General features: G+C 43.2%; 1 protein-coding gene across 2 annotated transcripts in view; it reads left to right on the forward strand.

Moving 5' to 3' along the window:
* The window catches only part of SULF1 (sulfatase 1), a 62,615-nt gene that overhangs the window by 18,435 nt on the left and 27,234 nt on the right, over positions 1-16,946 (forward strand). For both annotated transcript variants that reach the window (XM_065895695.1, XM_065895697.1), the window contains exons 3-4: positions 4,259-4,410; positions 6,829-6,998. In XM_065895695.1, coding sequence (XP_065751767.1) covers positions 4,259-4,410; positions 6,829-6,998 — 322 coding nt within the window. The remainder of the gene's footprint in view (positions 1-4,258; positions 4,411-6,828; positions 6,999-16,946) is intronic.

Here is a 16,946-nt window from a genome sequence, read left to right on the forward strand (position 1 = left end):
CTGCCTTAAACTTGTTTCGAGAACTTGTCCAGCCCAGTTTTCCAACCTATATAATGCAGAGATGTTTTTCCTGTCCAAAACTATTATATATTGTAATTTTTACTAAAATCACTATAATCATATTAATTCCTTTAAAAATGGTAGTGTTCAAATTATAATCATAATACAGGATATGTAAAATCACATGTGAATTAAATTTTAGTCCTACTAATTCTTCTTCATATCACTGGGGTGAAAGGGCCAATATTTAACAGAGACCCACAATAAAAATTTTTGGAGAGAATTCTTTTTGTAACAAAACAATGTAGACAAATTAATCAATTTTCTAGTTTCGTGTCTTTTTACATTACAAAATTTATTTATGTTACTTATAGCAAGTATATTTATTGATTCTCTGATATGAGATGTTTTAAAATGTAGTGTTCACTAAAAGTGAGACAAAGTAATATTCTTATCTTTATGAACTATGGTATTATCGATTCTTGATAAGTACACAAACATAAGGCATAGCATACCATAGTGTGCTATTCATTGAGCCACACTATACTTAGAACTATGCTAGACATTGGTGTATGAAGAGCTATAAAGTAAGATTCCTGTCTTTGCTACACTTACAATCTAGTTGGGGAAGCCAGACTCATGTGTACGAGGTCACCTAAGAGTATATCGTAATTTTAACTTGGTTCAAAATTATGTAAATTTTTAGTTACTACCAGTGAAGTCCTGCCACCCCAAATCTAATAATACATGGAATAAAAGCTCATTTAGTACATCATTTGTTATATTCGATAAGATTTGACTTCCCTACAGCATCAGAAATCTTTTGTCTATGTGTCGGGTACTACTGCCGACCTAAAAATAAATGCTTTTGCCTCAAATGGCTCAAGGGAATTTTTCTAAGTATTATGTAACAGGTAGTCCCGGACAGAAGTAGCATGGCCTAAAGTCAACAATCATTATAATCAGGTCTTCCTGATCTTTCTCCCTGTCACCCAACAACCCCCTGCCACCTTCTTAAACAGCTGTGAAGGGAAGTGTTTAATGGCCCAGAGAAAAGAATGATACAGAAGGAGGGGTAGGTGGTGTGTTAGTGACATATTCAGACAGTTAGTTAAGCCGGGTTGAATTGCCAGTGGCAAAGGATAGAAAAACTTCAAACCACACCCAATATAATGGCAACAAGGGCGCGAAAATGTAGTTCATCTTAGGGAGGGAGAAGAAGATTTAATACATCTGGAGGAAAATAATTAGAAGCCCAGATAATCAGTTGCAGGGCACTGCCGGGAAGCGTAATGTTGAAAGAGGCCAGGGGTGATTACAAATGAGCCTCGGTCTTAGGAGGCAACCAGAAAGGCCGAGTAACTTGAAGCTGACAACGCTGGGTGCTGCCTCCTGACGCACGAGGTCCCCGGTCTCTCTTGGAAGCGGTGTGGAACCCGTGTGATGGGTGAGGCAACATCTGGAATACTGAATACATTTTTTACACCCCATTAACACAAAGACACCGAAAACCTGGAGGGAGTTCTAAAGCACATAACAAGCCCTATTAAGAGACTTCAAGGAATAGTTTATAAGGGGAGGATTAAGAGAAAGGGCAATAGCCATGGCAATGGGTAGAAAACAGTCCTAAATAATCTAACGGGTAAAACAATGAGGGAAGGGCAGGAATGACTTGTTATGGCTTCCCTGAGAGGAAAAAAAAAACAGAGACAGAACAAAACTAAAAGTAGCAGGAAAAGAAAAAATCTAAAAACTAATTAAGCACGAAAATGTCAGCCAGTTGGGAGAGAAATTTGTTGCCACAAAGTAAATCAGGTTGGGGAAGCAAACTGTGTAACCTCTCAGGCAATGTTTTCAGATGCACAAGTGCAGAACTCTAGAACAGGATTTCCTTGCATTGCAGGAGGGTAAATTATTTAAAATCAGAGCACAGATCGTTGAAAGGCTAATGATCATAGCCATGGTCATCATAAAACTGGCAGTGACAGCATTTAATAAGCCCTCGTTATGTGCCAGGTACTGTTTTCAGTGCTTTACATATGTATTCATTCTTTTTAGTCCTCACAACGATCGTACTACTATTACTGTTATCATCTTCATGTTTTTCCAGAAGGGGAATTGAAGGTAGAAAGAGGTTAAGTAACTTGCCTCCGGCAGGATAGCTAACAAATAACAGAGCCAGGATTTGAATCCAGGCAAGCTGGCTCCAGGTTTTATATTGCAAACCACTATGATCTTTTACAAAAAGAGAGAAAAGTGGGGGAAAAAACCCCGGGGAGAGGAGCAGGCCAGGAGAAAGAGCTGGGCTTGAGGTTATTAAGTGAAAGGCTTCTGGAAACAGTCCCATTCTGAAGTCATGCTGGTGGGGTGTGGCTTTGGTCCGCCGCCTGTGACTCTTAAATCACGTTGCCTTTTGTCGGAAAGGAAAATCATCTTGTGGTTCGATGTGAAAAGGTGGTTAGTCTCTGAAGACGAGAACCCCTCATTAGAAGAATTTCTACTGCTCGGAGCCAGCTCAGAGGGAAACCCTGAGTCATAGCTGACATGAGACCCTCTGACATTTTGTCCCACACCCGTCCATCTGCTCAGGGACCCTGGCAGAATCCTCAAGCAGTGGGTGTTTGGCTAATTGACCACCTGATTGATTTACTCATTTGCAGATTCAACATATAAATATTCATTCAACAAATAAACATTGCTGTGTTTCTCAGACTTGAGTCAGCCCTTCAAAGAAAGTAAATCCAATGGGAAGTGTCAACTTTTCTAACTCTGAAGCTCTCCTCTATGAAAATATTTAGACCAAATCAGCTTTTTTAAAAAAAAAAAACATAGCTCAATTGAAAACACAACATTTAACAAGTCCAGAACAGGTACCATCCCCAGAAGACATGGGGCTCCATGAAGTCCAGTTCAAGAAACAAAAATTCATGCAGCCCCTAGACTACATGCAAGGATGAGGGAAGGGAGGTCCACAGGTGAGGTCGAGGCAGTGTTTGCCCTCAAAACCCTTACAGTTTAAGGGAGATTAGGCTTCTTCGTGAACATAACTATACCACCAGGAAGAAAGGGAAGACAGCTTCAGAGCCACAGAAGTAAAATGCTGTGGGATCGGGGCGAAGACTGGAATTGAAATGGCTTCTGCTCTGGGCTGATTCATACAGAGAGTGGCAGAGACAGTAGCACAGGCAAAGGTGGAGAGGTGGAAACCAGAACAAGTAGAGGCAACACGTTGACTGGAGAGAGGGACGTGCAAGATGGGGTCGGAGGCAAGGAAGGGCTTGGATGGCAAGGTGTCAAACTCAATGTGCTTCTGCAGGCGAGGGGGGGCCATCCAAGATCATGAGAAGGTGATGTGACCCGAGCTGGTCTTCAGGAAGCTGACAGTGAGAATGGAAAGACCCTGGAGCCTGCATAGGAAAGCCGGTCAGGAGACAGTGGGCCTCCATGAGGGGTGTCAAGTAATCAGGAAACAGGGACAGATCCCAGAGCTCCGACCCCACTGTTGCACAGCGGCCTTTCTTGGGTGTGACCGTGCCAAAATTACAAATGTGAAGGCCTTCCAGTGGCCTTTTCAACGAGCAGTGGAGTTTTTATAGCACATATACCTCTATTTTACTATAATTCTATGAAAGTTAGTCGTCTAGGTTGTAACTCCATGTTGCTAGAATTTTTGATTATCAGTAATAAACACATTTGCAAAATACATATAATGCAAACACCGATGACATAAAATACATGTGACATAAAAACCCTGACCGCGTCCCATATAAACGGAGTTTACTACGTTTCCTTGGCTGGGAAAATGTGTACTGTCCTGATAGGCAAAAACAAAGACAAGTTTTTCAATAGCGTTTTTGAAATTCGCAACTCTCAAACAGTTAGAAAACTTATTTTATCACAAAGGCAACTTTCAGTATTCCAAATTTCATACTGGCTACTTCTCTGATTGTTATATCAACTTAACAAAAAGGTACATTCCGCTTTTATCGCTTGCACTCAGAGTATCACGATCATGATGGCGATTTTACGGAACTATAATCCGTGTACTTGGGCACTACTTTTATTTATTCAAAAGGAAAATGTATATGTGTCACTTTGCTAAAGGATCAAAGTATTACATCAATGTTATTCTGGCATCCACTGTTACCAGGTTAACTTTTGCTTCACTGCCTGTTTTTCAAGTCATAATTTCACGTTGATGCATTTAGCTATGCTTAATCATTTCATATGAGAAAATAATCCTTTTTTCCCATTGCAGCCTTTTTTGGAAAATACCTCAATGAATATAATGGCAGCTACATCCCTCCTGGGTGGCGAGAATGGCTTGGATTAATCAAGAATTCTCGTTTCTATAATTACACTGTTTGTCGCAATGGCATCAAAGAAAAGCATGGATTTGATTATGCGAAGGTAATTTTCAGGCACTTTTACACTGCATCAATTTACTTTGTGCATAATGGGGGAAAGCCATTTTCAGTGTGTTAGCCCATACACTAGATTGGCTTTCTACATTCTCACAGTATTAGAATGAGAAATGTTAAGGTAATTTTAAACTCCAGGCAAGAAAAAGGCTCTCAAGGAGCACTGACTTTGAATAGCGATTTTTTCCCCCATTAGGATGAAAGGCAATCAGCCTTTGATGAAAGTATTATCAGAAAAATCATAGATGCCTCCACTCTGTCTTGGGATAATTTTGGGGTTTTTCCTCCTCTAGAGGACTTATCCACATAATCATATGTTCATCTCATGCTGTTTTGCTTTTCACTGGGGTGAAAGTATATTCTGTCTGTGGCTTCCAATTTAGATGTAAGAATAACAGCAGACAAGTGCAGTAATCAAAAGTTGAGAAACCACATTCTTTGCTTTTACTCCTGTCTGATCACACTTTGATATTGACAAGGACACCTGCCCCATGGCAGCTAGAGTCCACAAAAGTCTGTTAAGGCTGTCAGTCCTAGGATTTCCAAATCAGTTCATAGAAACTGAAAGGGACATGCCCCACAATTCAATCCTAGGATTTCCAAATCAGGTCATAGAAAATGAAATGGACATGTCCCATGGTTCTCTAACAAATGGATCCCAGATTACTTTGTAAAAGTCACACAGGTTTTGTGATTGCCAACTTAAAACTATTTCCAGATCGCAAGAGTGGAGGGGAAAATATCTTTGAATTTAGCCTGCTAATTAGCCTAAAATGCCTTCTTCCCTCCTAGCCATATCCATCTCTTCCTCATTTATCTAAAAGAAGCCGAGAATCTGCTCTATCTAGCACAGGTCACTATGAAACAGCTATTGGTAGAAGTCAGAAAGAGGAGACTTGATCTAACTTGGGCACATTGCTGTCTTTCCACTTGGCCTGATTTGAGCACAGGGGACTTGGGGTGAGGGTGTATGTCTCACTCTTTCATACCCTTCAGAAAACAACGCATGCAAATGAATGCGTATTAGCAATTCACAAACATTGCTAATAGGTTTCCAAACTCATCAAAGTTGAGAGCTGGCAGGGACCTTGGAGGCAGATTTGAGCACTGTCCTACCAAGTGCAGTAATTGTCACTGCTCATTTTTTATCTTGTGGGGATGCTTGTCATGCTTCCGTTCAAGCTATTAACCCTTCTTTCCCTGTTGTCCTAAGGAGAGCAAAGTAATCAAGATTCCTTCCAAAGACTAAATGCAGCGTAACTTGCCCGTTATCACAGCTGATTAAGTGTCAAAGACAACTGTGTCAAAAAGAATATGTATCTTTTTTTAGGGAGGAAAGGAATGAAACAGACACTCCCATGGACGAAGGTGTTAGCCTGTGGACTTGTCCTAACGATGACATGTGACACAGATTTGGTCCCTTGGGCACTGCTTTTGCAGCTGTTCTGGTCCTTGAATCTACATGTGATTAGTCATGCCTAGAAGCCTCTGACGGTGCACATTGCCTAGACACTTTCTGAATAAACTTTATACTGGAGTTCCAGGCCAGTGATACACACTTAGAAGAAGCAGGTGTTTTAAGTTTTCAGTTTTTCTTTTTTATTCCATTTCTTCCCCCTCTTCCCCTTATTGCTTTTGCATCAGCCCCCGGGACTGCCGGTTTAAGTTATTTTATTAACAAGTCAGGCTCTAATCCCAACAGCTGGGTAATTTTAGTTGTGCAATTAACGGTATAATCTGCTGGAGATCAACTGCTCCCCATACTGAGCGCTTCAAATACATTAATTGATAAAATGTTGCCACTTTTCCCTGGGCACCCAGATGTTGGCCACGACTTTCATTAGCATTTATTATGTAATTCTCACGGGTGAATTTTTAATTTAAGGAAAAGATCTTTTGTTTGTGCATTTATGCATGTGTGTGTATGCCTGTGTGTGTCTGTGTGTGTGTGTGTTCTGCAACGGTGAATTTGTAGTGGGCGTGGGTGTTTCCTGCCCTTGAAGTAATTAAATTTTTTTTGTCAAAGAATTACATCGGCGAAACCTGAGAATGAAATATGTATCCGGTGTTTCATGTGCTGGAGCATTTGTATTGCCAGATCTGCTCATTGTCTTGGGCAAACGGGGACTTGACCCTTTTTTTTTTTTTTGGCTAATTCCTAAACTGCCCATTATTTTTAAAAAAAGGTCCGTGCACGTTACCGCTGTAGCAAACCCAGAAGGTAACTGGCGGCTGATTTTCTCTGTCTCCGGAAGATGTTTTGCCCCTTTGGGAAGTAGTTTCCCTTACTGCTTAAGATCTTACCTCCTTGTTCAGTGAGTTGCTTCTGAGGGAAAGCAGTATTCAAATGTGATCTGATGAATGTCACCTTTTGTAATTTTTGTTTTGTGTCAAATATATGTTTCAGGACTACTTCACAGACTTAATCACTAACGAGAGCATTAATTACTTCAAAATGTCTAAGAGAATGTATCCCCATAGGCCCATTATGATGGTGATCAGCCACGCGGCACCCCACGGCCCCGAGGACTCAGCCCCACAGTTTTCAAAACTGTACCCCAATGCTTCCCAACACATGTGAGTAATAACCTCAGCTCCGGGACCTGCCGAACGCGGGCCCCTCCTTTGCTCCCCATCTCGTTCCTCCCCTGCACCCCGTTTCCTTCCACGCGGCATCTCCACGAGACAGGAACACCGGCTTCTGCCCCGAGACTGCGGAACAGGAAGACCCTGAACTCAAGGGCTTGTCGAGGTGCTTTGATTAGGAATCACATCAACATTTGTAAGCGGCTAAACGGAAAGAAAGCGAAGCATGCGGGGAGAATGGGGGGCGATTTTGATCAAGGGTTTCCTTCAGTTGTCTTAAATAATATTCACAAACGTGATCTAATAATAATAATGATCAAGCAGTGTGTTTCTCATAGCAGCTGGGTGGCAACCCCTGGTCTGGTTATAAAAACCCGGGTGGATTTCCTGGGCATGGACTGTTGCAGCTTTGCCGCAGATGTGCAATTAGCATTGCTACAGAGGCAGCTGGAGTGGGCTTGCCCGAGAGACCTTCTCAGGTCAGGCTTTCAAATAACCTGTTTCTTTTTAAGAGGAGGGGGTGGGGAGGCACAGAGTAGAGGGCTGATGGCATACAGGGACAGGACAGAGAGCAGAGAGCTGTAATGTGCCTATCATTCTCACTAGCCAGAGTCGACGCTTAGGCAGTGAAGGACGTGATTTTGATTTTCACTCTGTCCGCACACTTTCTTCTTATCCATTGCGATAATGCACAGCCTTCTACGCAGAGCAGCTGGCTCTGTGTCTGCTGAAAGTTTGACCACCAGAGAGGTAGGGAAGAGGGTACTGGTGTGTTTCCTTCGTCACTAAACCTCCAGAATACACTCTTCATCTGTTTGTGCTTAAATATCAGCCCTTTTCATCCACGCTGATTTTCTATCTATGATCCCAGACAGAAAAAAAAACAAACAAAAAAGATTCAGTGTACTTCCTTACGAAAAGAGGTAAGTAACTACGGAAGGCATTCTAGTTGCTGGTCAAGACATATCCCTGGAAAACTTTTTCTTTTTATTCTTATTTTTTATCTTATTGTAACTAATAAACCGCTGGCTTCTGGTCAGTGGTACTTAGATCCTCTCTATCGTATCAAGTGGCTTGGAAAGAAAGAAAGACAAGAACTGACAATAGGTATGAAGCCAGGGTGGGTGTCCTACTGAGCATGCCCAGGAACTTGGAGGGTGAAAGTGTTTTGATGCATAAAATATTGTCGACAAAGAAGGTTGCTCCAGCATCTGGGGAATACGGTCTGGATGAGCCCTTGTGCTTTGGAATCAACCCTGTGGATGGATATACAAGCCTCTGAAAACCTACCCTACATATAGCTATGGAACTAAGTTCATGAATGAAGCCCATGAGTGGTGAGTGGCTCTCCATTACCAATCACTTGCAAATTTAGTAACCAGCTGGTTCAGTGAGAGAAAAAGCTTTTTGCAGGCTTCTTCCATGCCCTGGGACCCACCTTTCTCTTTTCTTTTGAGTCAGAAATCGCTCCCTTTGTTGCGTTAACAGAATCTCAGCCTAAGGTGATTTTCCACAACTGTAAACTTCACTGATGTTTTCCCAAGTTTGAGGACAAGGGGTTGACAAAATGTGTTTTATGGCTCCTTAGAAGTCAGCCTGCCTTTGAAGCTTCAGGGCAAGGTCCTGAGCCTACAGGAAAATCAGCCACAGGTCAAGAGGTTCTGACAGCTCAGCGTCATGCACAGACAGCAGTGCAGGACCAGAGGAATCTGCAAAGTTCTCGGGGCCTCAACAATAGCTTTTAAAAAAAAAAAAAAAAAAAGCATCTCTGATTCCAGCAATTTAAAATTCTATTAGTTCCACAAATATTTATGGAGCGCCACCTGTGACATTGTACAACACAGCAGGGATATAGGCACAAGGAAGACACAATTGCTAACCCTGGAGACCCAATGAACTAGGACAGAGGTTGGCACAGAGGGGCCAAATCCAGCTTGCCACCAGTTTTTATAAATAAAGTTTTATTGAAACACAGCCATGCTCATACAGTTAGGTATTGTCTACGGCTGCTTTTGCAATACAACAGTGGAGTTGCGTAGTTGCCGCAGATACCCTACGGCCTACAGTGCGTAAACTATTTACTGTATGATTCTTTACAGATAAGTTTGTCCTGGTCCCCTGCTCTAGGGGGTAGTGTCCAAATAGCCTTATCAGCTGCAGGCCCAGAAGTAAGTACTAGAGCAGGGATCCCAGGGGCTGTGGAAGTTTGGAGGAGGAAGCATGCACATCTTTTAGAGGAACCAGGAAAACTTCGGGGCCCAGGAGGCATTCAAAGTGGGCCGCAAAGGATGGGCAAAAGTTCTGCGTCTGATATGCAGAGATTGGGTAGATGAATTCAGGAAGAGAATATGGCATAGAGACGTGGTCGCCATGTAAATGAGGCCATCTAAGATGTGACCTAGGAAAGCAATAAGGGATAAAGCTAGAAAGAGAAATTCACAGAATATTGAGAATTTGTGTGATTCGTATGTAACCATAAGCAGAGAGTCACTGGAGGCCGTTTAGTAAAGGTAGAATGACATCATATGTGTTGATCATTTTCTCAGGCAAAGTTTCCATTATTCCTCTTTAATGCAAATGAACCACCTGTGCGCCTTAGTAGTGATTCTACTAAGTGAAATCTGCACATGGCAGAGTGAAAAGTCCTCAGGCCTTGGAGCCAGACAAGCGTGGGTTCCTATCTCAGCTGTCCTCACTGAGCCTGTGGGCCGTGTCTTTAAGCTCTCAGAACCTGCATTGTCTCATCTGTAAAATGGGAGCAATAACTAGCACCTTGACGTGGTATCATGAGTGACAATTGAAAGGGGCCCCACCTTGGGCCTGGGACACAGAAGCCACTTCATAGATGCTAATTCTCATTGATCCTTCCTGTTAAGACAAACCATAAAAAACTGTTCTTTCCGGATTGGATCTTTCTTGACCTACAAAAAGTGCTGCTTCGTTTGGTTCAACTTAACCTTCGGGGAAAGCAGCTAGAGAAAGGACGAGTTGACACTTGTCCGTGGTGCCTTGACACGTCTGTTGACTACCTAAGACCCGCATTGATGAGGCTCTCACACCTGGCTATTCTAAAAACACAGACAGAAGCAGCAGCCCGGGCTGTGTTATCTTTGCCAGGTGCGAAATGTGCTATAGGCAAGTGCCAGTTTGGAGAACACTCTTGGCCACAGAAGAGGAAAATTCACACAGTGGGATGAGTGATTCAGCTTCTGTTTGTTGCTGAGCTTGGGGCTTTGTGTACCTAGAATGGGGAGATCCGCTGTGTCTCCTGCAGACCTTAGAAGCCTTGAATTCAGGGCATCTTTGTTGTAAAAGTCTCCCCGGCTGCCGCTGGAGGAAAGGGCTGGAGAGAGTCCGTGTGCGTCTCTTGTCACTGTGAGTGACTGCCCAGGTTCACAGTTCAGTCCGCACACAAAAGGAGTGAGACAAATTGAAGGCAAGCTTTCCATTGTGGCGCTCGGAGCTCCTGAATGGCTGGTTTCCTTAGTGAGAACAACAGCAAGGCATTCAAGCAAAGGGATGCAAGAAGTTAAGTGCTTTGCAGAGATATTCGGCAGGCCCTAGGAAAGCAGAACGAGAAGCTGCAGGCTCTCCCCTTTCGGCGGGGGGATGCAAGCCATGTGAGCGCTTTCCTTGAGGTCACCTTCCTTGGTGGTCAAGCATTTTCCAGATGCCTTTCATCCGCCTTGGGTTAGAGCTATCTGACCCCCTCAGCCTGCAGCGAACGTATCAGGTTTCCATGGTGTTCGCCGTTCCAACAAAGGAAGGAAGCCAGTCCAATATTGCGGCTAGAGGTTATGCCAGCCGGCTAAGAATGAGAACAGATTACAGACGGACGGAAGACGCTGTTTGATCAGACGGTGGCTCAGCCACTCCTGGCCTCTGAGAGCTCTGAGGGAGCCTCTGTCATGATAATCACCTATAATCACCGTTACCATAGAGCCCTTCACTATGGCTGCGACCCTACTGCACTTCCCAGTAAATTCTCTCCCCCGTATCCTCACAGTAATGCTATAGCCTCATCCTCACTTGGCATCGCTTTTCTCTCCTGGCCTCAGTGATGTGATAATATGCATCTGTGGACAAAAACCTTTATGAGAAAGGAGATTCCATTTATCTTCCCGATGATTCTATGAAGAGCTCAGACTCCCTGAATGCTTTCCTACCAACTATGCATCTATGAACTTAAAATTTTTTTCCGTTCCAATTCAACAGTTCTTTCTTTCCGTCCCTGGAAATGTGTATGACTGTACACGCACACACGCGCACACACGCACACTCATGCACACACACACAGAGGTTCATGTGAAATCTAAAATTTCGGTAGAACAACCCACATGCACTAAGTTGCAGGAATTGTTCTGACAGTGGAGTTTGGGGTGGACATGGCATGTCAAAGGGAAAACTACATCTGCGTAAGCCTCAGAACAGTTTTCGAAACATCTTTGTTATCTAAAGTTGGAAAGAAATGTCTTGCTTTAAAAAGAATGTGCACGTTGTCCCTCATTTCTTCCACAAATACATAAAAGGATATGCTTTCGAAGATGAGAGAGTTTTAAATCCCCCATAAACATTTGTGATTGGGGCAGAATTCATTGCTCCCTTTCCTATATTCCCACTCTCTTCTTCTCTCTATGTTTACTACATATCCCATTGCACTGGCTGTTTACCCAGATCCCCAAAGTGCAATCGCACAGGTCCAGGGGGCCGTATTCACACTCAGTATCACGTGAATGGTGGCCTGCTGCTAGGCAAGGTCGCTCTTTCCCAAAGGCAGGACCCAGCAGTCCATCTCTACCTCTCATTGTCTGGTGAGCACAGCTCCTGTTGCTCTAGTTGTACAATACATTTTTGTTTAGCAAATGAGTAAACATGTTAACCCCACCAACTAGCTGACACTAAGACACTATTTTAACTAGTATGAAAATAGTTGGACAGTCAGTTTTATAAATTAAATGGGTACCTAGAGATAGTATAATTCCATAAATTTTTAGATTAAAAAAAAATGAATACCCAAAGTTTATTTTTTTAAAAAAAGACCCAAATAGCTTTGCCCAGGTCACATAAATAGATAGGGACAAAACTGGAGCCCAAACTCGACTCTCTTGGACCCTAGATCTTTCCACTACACCGGGCTTGTTCAGTACCCATCACAGTCACAATTAATAGGAGAAGAGTTCCTTATGTATGTCTTTGCACAATTAGAATTGGAGTTTGCAGCATCATTGGAAGACTTTAAATTAGTTTTATGATATGCCTTTTTATTTTAAAGTTTTATGATATATCTATAATCAAGATCATTTGGTATTATCCTGCATGTGTTCAAATATTACCCACCTAAAGACATTTGAACTCAAATGGGGAAGATCTCCAAGAAGTCAATTAAATTAAATAAGTTTAATTTTAGTGAAAGCTGAGATGGGGTGGCCTGGGAGATTAAGTCTAGAATTTCCAATATAATGCTTTGAGTGTGTGCGTCTTAAATCTGTACAACTAACTTATTCTGGGAATCGAGACCTATTTTTCAGTGAGTGATTATCCTGCTACCAATAAGGGTATTAAGAGTTAGGATTTTTGTTGTCGTATGAGACTAAAGAGCAAATGAAGAAAACATGTTCAAATACAAAACGCTCAAAATATATTTATTTTCTCTGGGGTGACAGCAAAGACCATCAGTGGTACAAATGAACTGCTAAGTTCTTTGCATTTTGCCGCCAATGGATTTAATATATGACACATGCATTTCTTGAAACTATTTCTGTGCTAGTAAGAATTATTCTCCCTAAACAACCACCCATCAAATAGAAAGGGGACATGATTGATTTTCAGAATTCTTATCCCTGCTATGTCAATAAGCAATACTAGCAAGAAAACCAAAGCCCGGGGAGAATTGGCATTGATGGCAAAGGTTGAACGTACAAGGCCAGTAGTCTGAGCGATCTGCGAGCTCGTACACTGAGCAATAACTCCAGACAAACAATGACTAGAGAAAAGCAATGTGCAGGGAAGCCTTGCTGGGCAAAGCTCACGTTTTTAAGTATTGGAATAATCTGTTGAGGGTTACAGGTACCTTCCTGAAAGTTAGGAGGTCTGGAGAGCATAGTTCTGGGCCAAACATGTATCTGAACAAACAACAGACCAGGCACATGTGACTGTAATTCTGACAGATTTTCGTTTTTTGAGGGTTTTTTAAAAGAAAGCAACAGAAACTCAAAAACGACAAGTTGGTCCTTTGTCCTCTCCATTTTCAAGCAAACAGCCAGTGTTATCTGCCTTCTTGAGGATGCCTCCAGTGTGCCCTGGAGGGTCAGACTTGATTCTGCATTTGCAACAAACATAGACACATAGCAGCTGGTGGGAGGTGTCTGAATGGGAAACAGAAGCAGCTAATATTTTATTTTATTTTTATTTTATTTTATTTTATTTTTATTTATTTATTTTTGGCTGCGTTGGGTCTTCATTGCTGCCCGTGGGCTTTCTCTAGTTGCGGCGAGCGAGGCCTACTCTTTGTTGCGGTGCGCGGGTTACTCATCGTGGTGGCTTCTCTTGTTGTGGAGCACGGGCTCTAGGTGTGTGGGCTTCAGTAGTTGTAGCACACGGGCTCAGTAGTTGTAGCTCGCGGGCGCTAGAGCACAGGCTCAGTAGTCGTGGTGCACGGGCTTAGTTGCTCCGTGGCACGTGGGATCTTCTCGGACCAGCACTCGAACCCGTGTCCCCTGCATTGGCAGGCGGATTCTTAACCACTGCGCCACCAGGGAAGCCCAGCTAATATTTTAAATTAGGATGAAGGCTAATGATTTCAGGACTTACTTTTTATAGAAAGAAATGTATGGATCAGTGCTTTTTTTTTTTTTGCGGTACGCGGGCCTCTCACTGTTGTGGCCTCTCCCGTTGCGGAGCACAGGCTCCGGACGTGCAGGCTCAGCGGCCATGGCTCACGGGCCTAGCCGCTCCGCGGCATGTGGGATCTTCCCGGACCAGGGCACGAACCCATGTCCCCTGCATCGGCAGGCGGACTCTCAACCACTGCGCCACCAGGGAAGCCCTGGATCAGTGCTTTTAATGATGGGGATTTTGAGGTGCTTGTTGGGGACGGCAGTTCAGTGTGACATCATGGAGGGAGCAGGGGTCCCACATGTTCTTTCAGGGCCACCTCCATACGCTTTACTATGTCATTTGTAAAGTGGGAGTAAGATGCCCTGCCTTCTCCGGGCTGCTACAGCAAGCAGGTGAGCTGTGATGTGATAAGCTCTCTCCCAGCTACCTGTAAGTGTGGGTGTGATGTGGTCACAGCATTTGTCCTCTGGAGTCACTGACACCTCTTTGAAGCCTCACGAGAACTCTTTGAAATCCTTGCTCCCGTTATAGAGATGAGGAAACAGAGGCCTAGAGAAAAAAGTTGCTCTAGATCACACACTAGTAAATAACAGGACTGGGACGAGAATTCAGGTCTGATTCCAAAACATTCTGGAACAATTGGATATGTGGTTTTCCACTGTTCCCTAAAACAGTTACTTGTTTCTCTGTGGCTCGTGGGCCAGCCAACAGCTCCAGGCTCTGTCTGAATAATTGTAAGTCAATTCTTAGGGCAGCAAGCCTTCATTATCCCTGGGGGACAGAAGGTTGCATCTTCCAGGAATTTGGCAAACCCCAGCAGGAGGCAACCACAGGTCTTTGGCAAAAGATCACTTTTCAACAACACTGTCAGTTCCAGCGACCCCCAGCCTTCCACCTGCAGGTCCCTGGACAGCTGCTGTTCTGTGGGAAGCAGTGGCAGCCCGTCTTCCTTTAAAAGGCAAATGCTCATCCCCCCTCCCCCCCTGCTGAGATCCCACCTGGGATCTCATCCCCAGAGCAGGTGTGTGTGGGGGGGGTCATCTCCCACATCCAGAAATTAAGAAAAACAGGGGATGGGGGAAGGACAGCTTTGACAGCGGACCTGAACTCTCCCTTTTAATATAAACCAGTTTGAACATATGTCATTCTGTAAATCCGGGAGTCCAATTTGAGGCTTGTAATTTGCTGCAACCTTCCCTGTTCCTCAAAGCGAGGTGGATGGAACCCTGCCAAGCACTTGAAGGTAAACAGTGGAGGACATGATTGGCCCACTGTGAGCCTGCCTTTCGGTTCCCTATTGTAATTTTTATTTGTGTTGAGTTTTTGTGGTTTAAAAAAAATCGACTAGATTTATTTTAAAATTAAGGCAAACCAACATCAAAGGCAGTAAGAGGAGAGGGTGAGGTATTATGAAGAAACCCCATGTAATCTTTTATAGCTGTATTGTTTTTCAGGGCACGTATCAGTAAGTGGTGAGGGACCTTTCGTGACCAACTTGCTCTATTTCTCTGACCTCAAACTACCCCCATGGGTGAAAATCTCTTTCCGCCGGGATTTAGAAGCCCCCTCTCTCCACCTCCTCTTCTGTCTCTTAATCTAATCCTGTTTGTAAGGCGACACGCTGTGTGAAGAATAAGAAGCATGGGCTTAAGTCCCTTCCTACTGCCCAGGCCCCTGAGATACAAGAGTCAGATTTGGCCCATGGTGCAATTTTAGATATGAAGAACGCTTTCAGGCCAAAAATGGGACCATTTGGTTCATGAGGTGTCTACTTGGTAAGGAGACGAAAGTTAATGTTGAAAGTTTCTCTTACAAAGAATGGCAAGTGATATCTGAAAGTTTGTTTTTTAATGCCATGAGATTTTTTTCAACCCATATCCTTATATAGAATACATTTTTTTATTGGCTCATGTAGGAAACTCAGGTACAGCTTCTGTTCTGGGCACTTTAAAGTGATAGATAGATAGATAGATAGATCGACAGATTTGTTGTTCCTCAAAACAACTTTTTATTAGAGATGCTCTTATCCCCATTTACAGGTGAGCAAATCGAGCTGCAGGTGCTTTTCCCACCCTACAAATCTGTCTCCTTAAAGGGGAGTTAACTTACACTTCTGAGTGTAACTTGTACACTTTTAGGGACAGTGTCTCCTGTGCTCTGTGTTATATTGGCATTTGAGCTGTGGCATTTCTGCTGGTTAACCCGCATCCTTACTGATCATCAGGGTAACTTTTTACACCAGGAAGACCAATGGTACCAAAACAGCATTTTCAAACATTAAAAGAGAGGTGCTGCAAATCCACTGGCAGAAGAAAATGTATAGTCACAGGTGGCATTTATAGAGCCCTGTGTTCATGGAAACACCCCTGTGTACAATCATGCATCTCAGAAACTCCAAGTTCCCCCATGCGAAATTCCCTCCATGACGGAACCACCGGAACACGGTCGAGGCTCCTGGACTCACCAGGCTCACAGCGACTGATTGTTTCTCTAGTTTTATAATAAATGATGCCACAGGGTCACCTTCTAGTTTTATAATAAATGATGCCACAGGGTCACCTTCAGTCGTCATTATCCACCATCTTTCACTGATAGGATCCTCCCCAGAACAGAGACTGGTAATCAAATTTCTCGATCAACATAGACTGTCGCTTATCCTGTGAGACTGGCTCTTTGCACAGTTGTGGTTCATATGAAGAGCAATCTCAGATGCAGGAAACTCCCCTCGTTCTACTTTCTTTTCATTTTTTTAAAGCGAATGGGCTTTGGAACCAAGTCCTGGTTCTATTACCTGCTAATTTTATTAACCTGAGAAAGTGATTTATCTTTGCTAAGCCTTATTTTTCTCGGCTGTAAAGTAGGAATGATAAACCTATATCCCAGAAGAGCTGAGCTAATTAAATGAATCGATGTGAATAAAACACTTAGCACGATATCTGACACGTGGTAAATACTCGCTAAGGTTTTAATATTAAACAACGCTTATATGCTTATCAGCTAAGGAAAAGGTTCAAGTACGTTATAGTCTGGCGGAGAGGTCAAATGAAAAACAAACATTTCTCACTGTGAGAATTGTTCTAGCATAGATATGTTCTTTGGGAG

Source organism: Phocoena phocoena, chromosome 17, assembly GCF_963924675.1.
Source record: "Phocoena phocoena chromosome 17, mPhoPho1.1, whole genome shotgun sequence".
In the NCBI taxonomy this organism is placed as follows: Eukaryota; Metazoa; Chordata; class Mammalia; order Artiodactyla; family Phocoenidae; genus Phocoena; species Phocoena phocoena.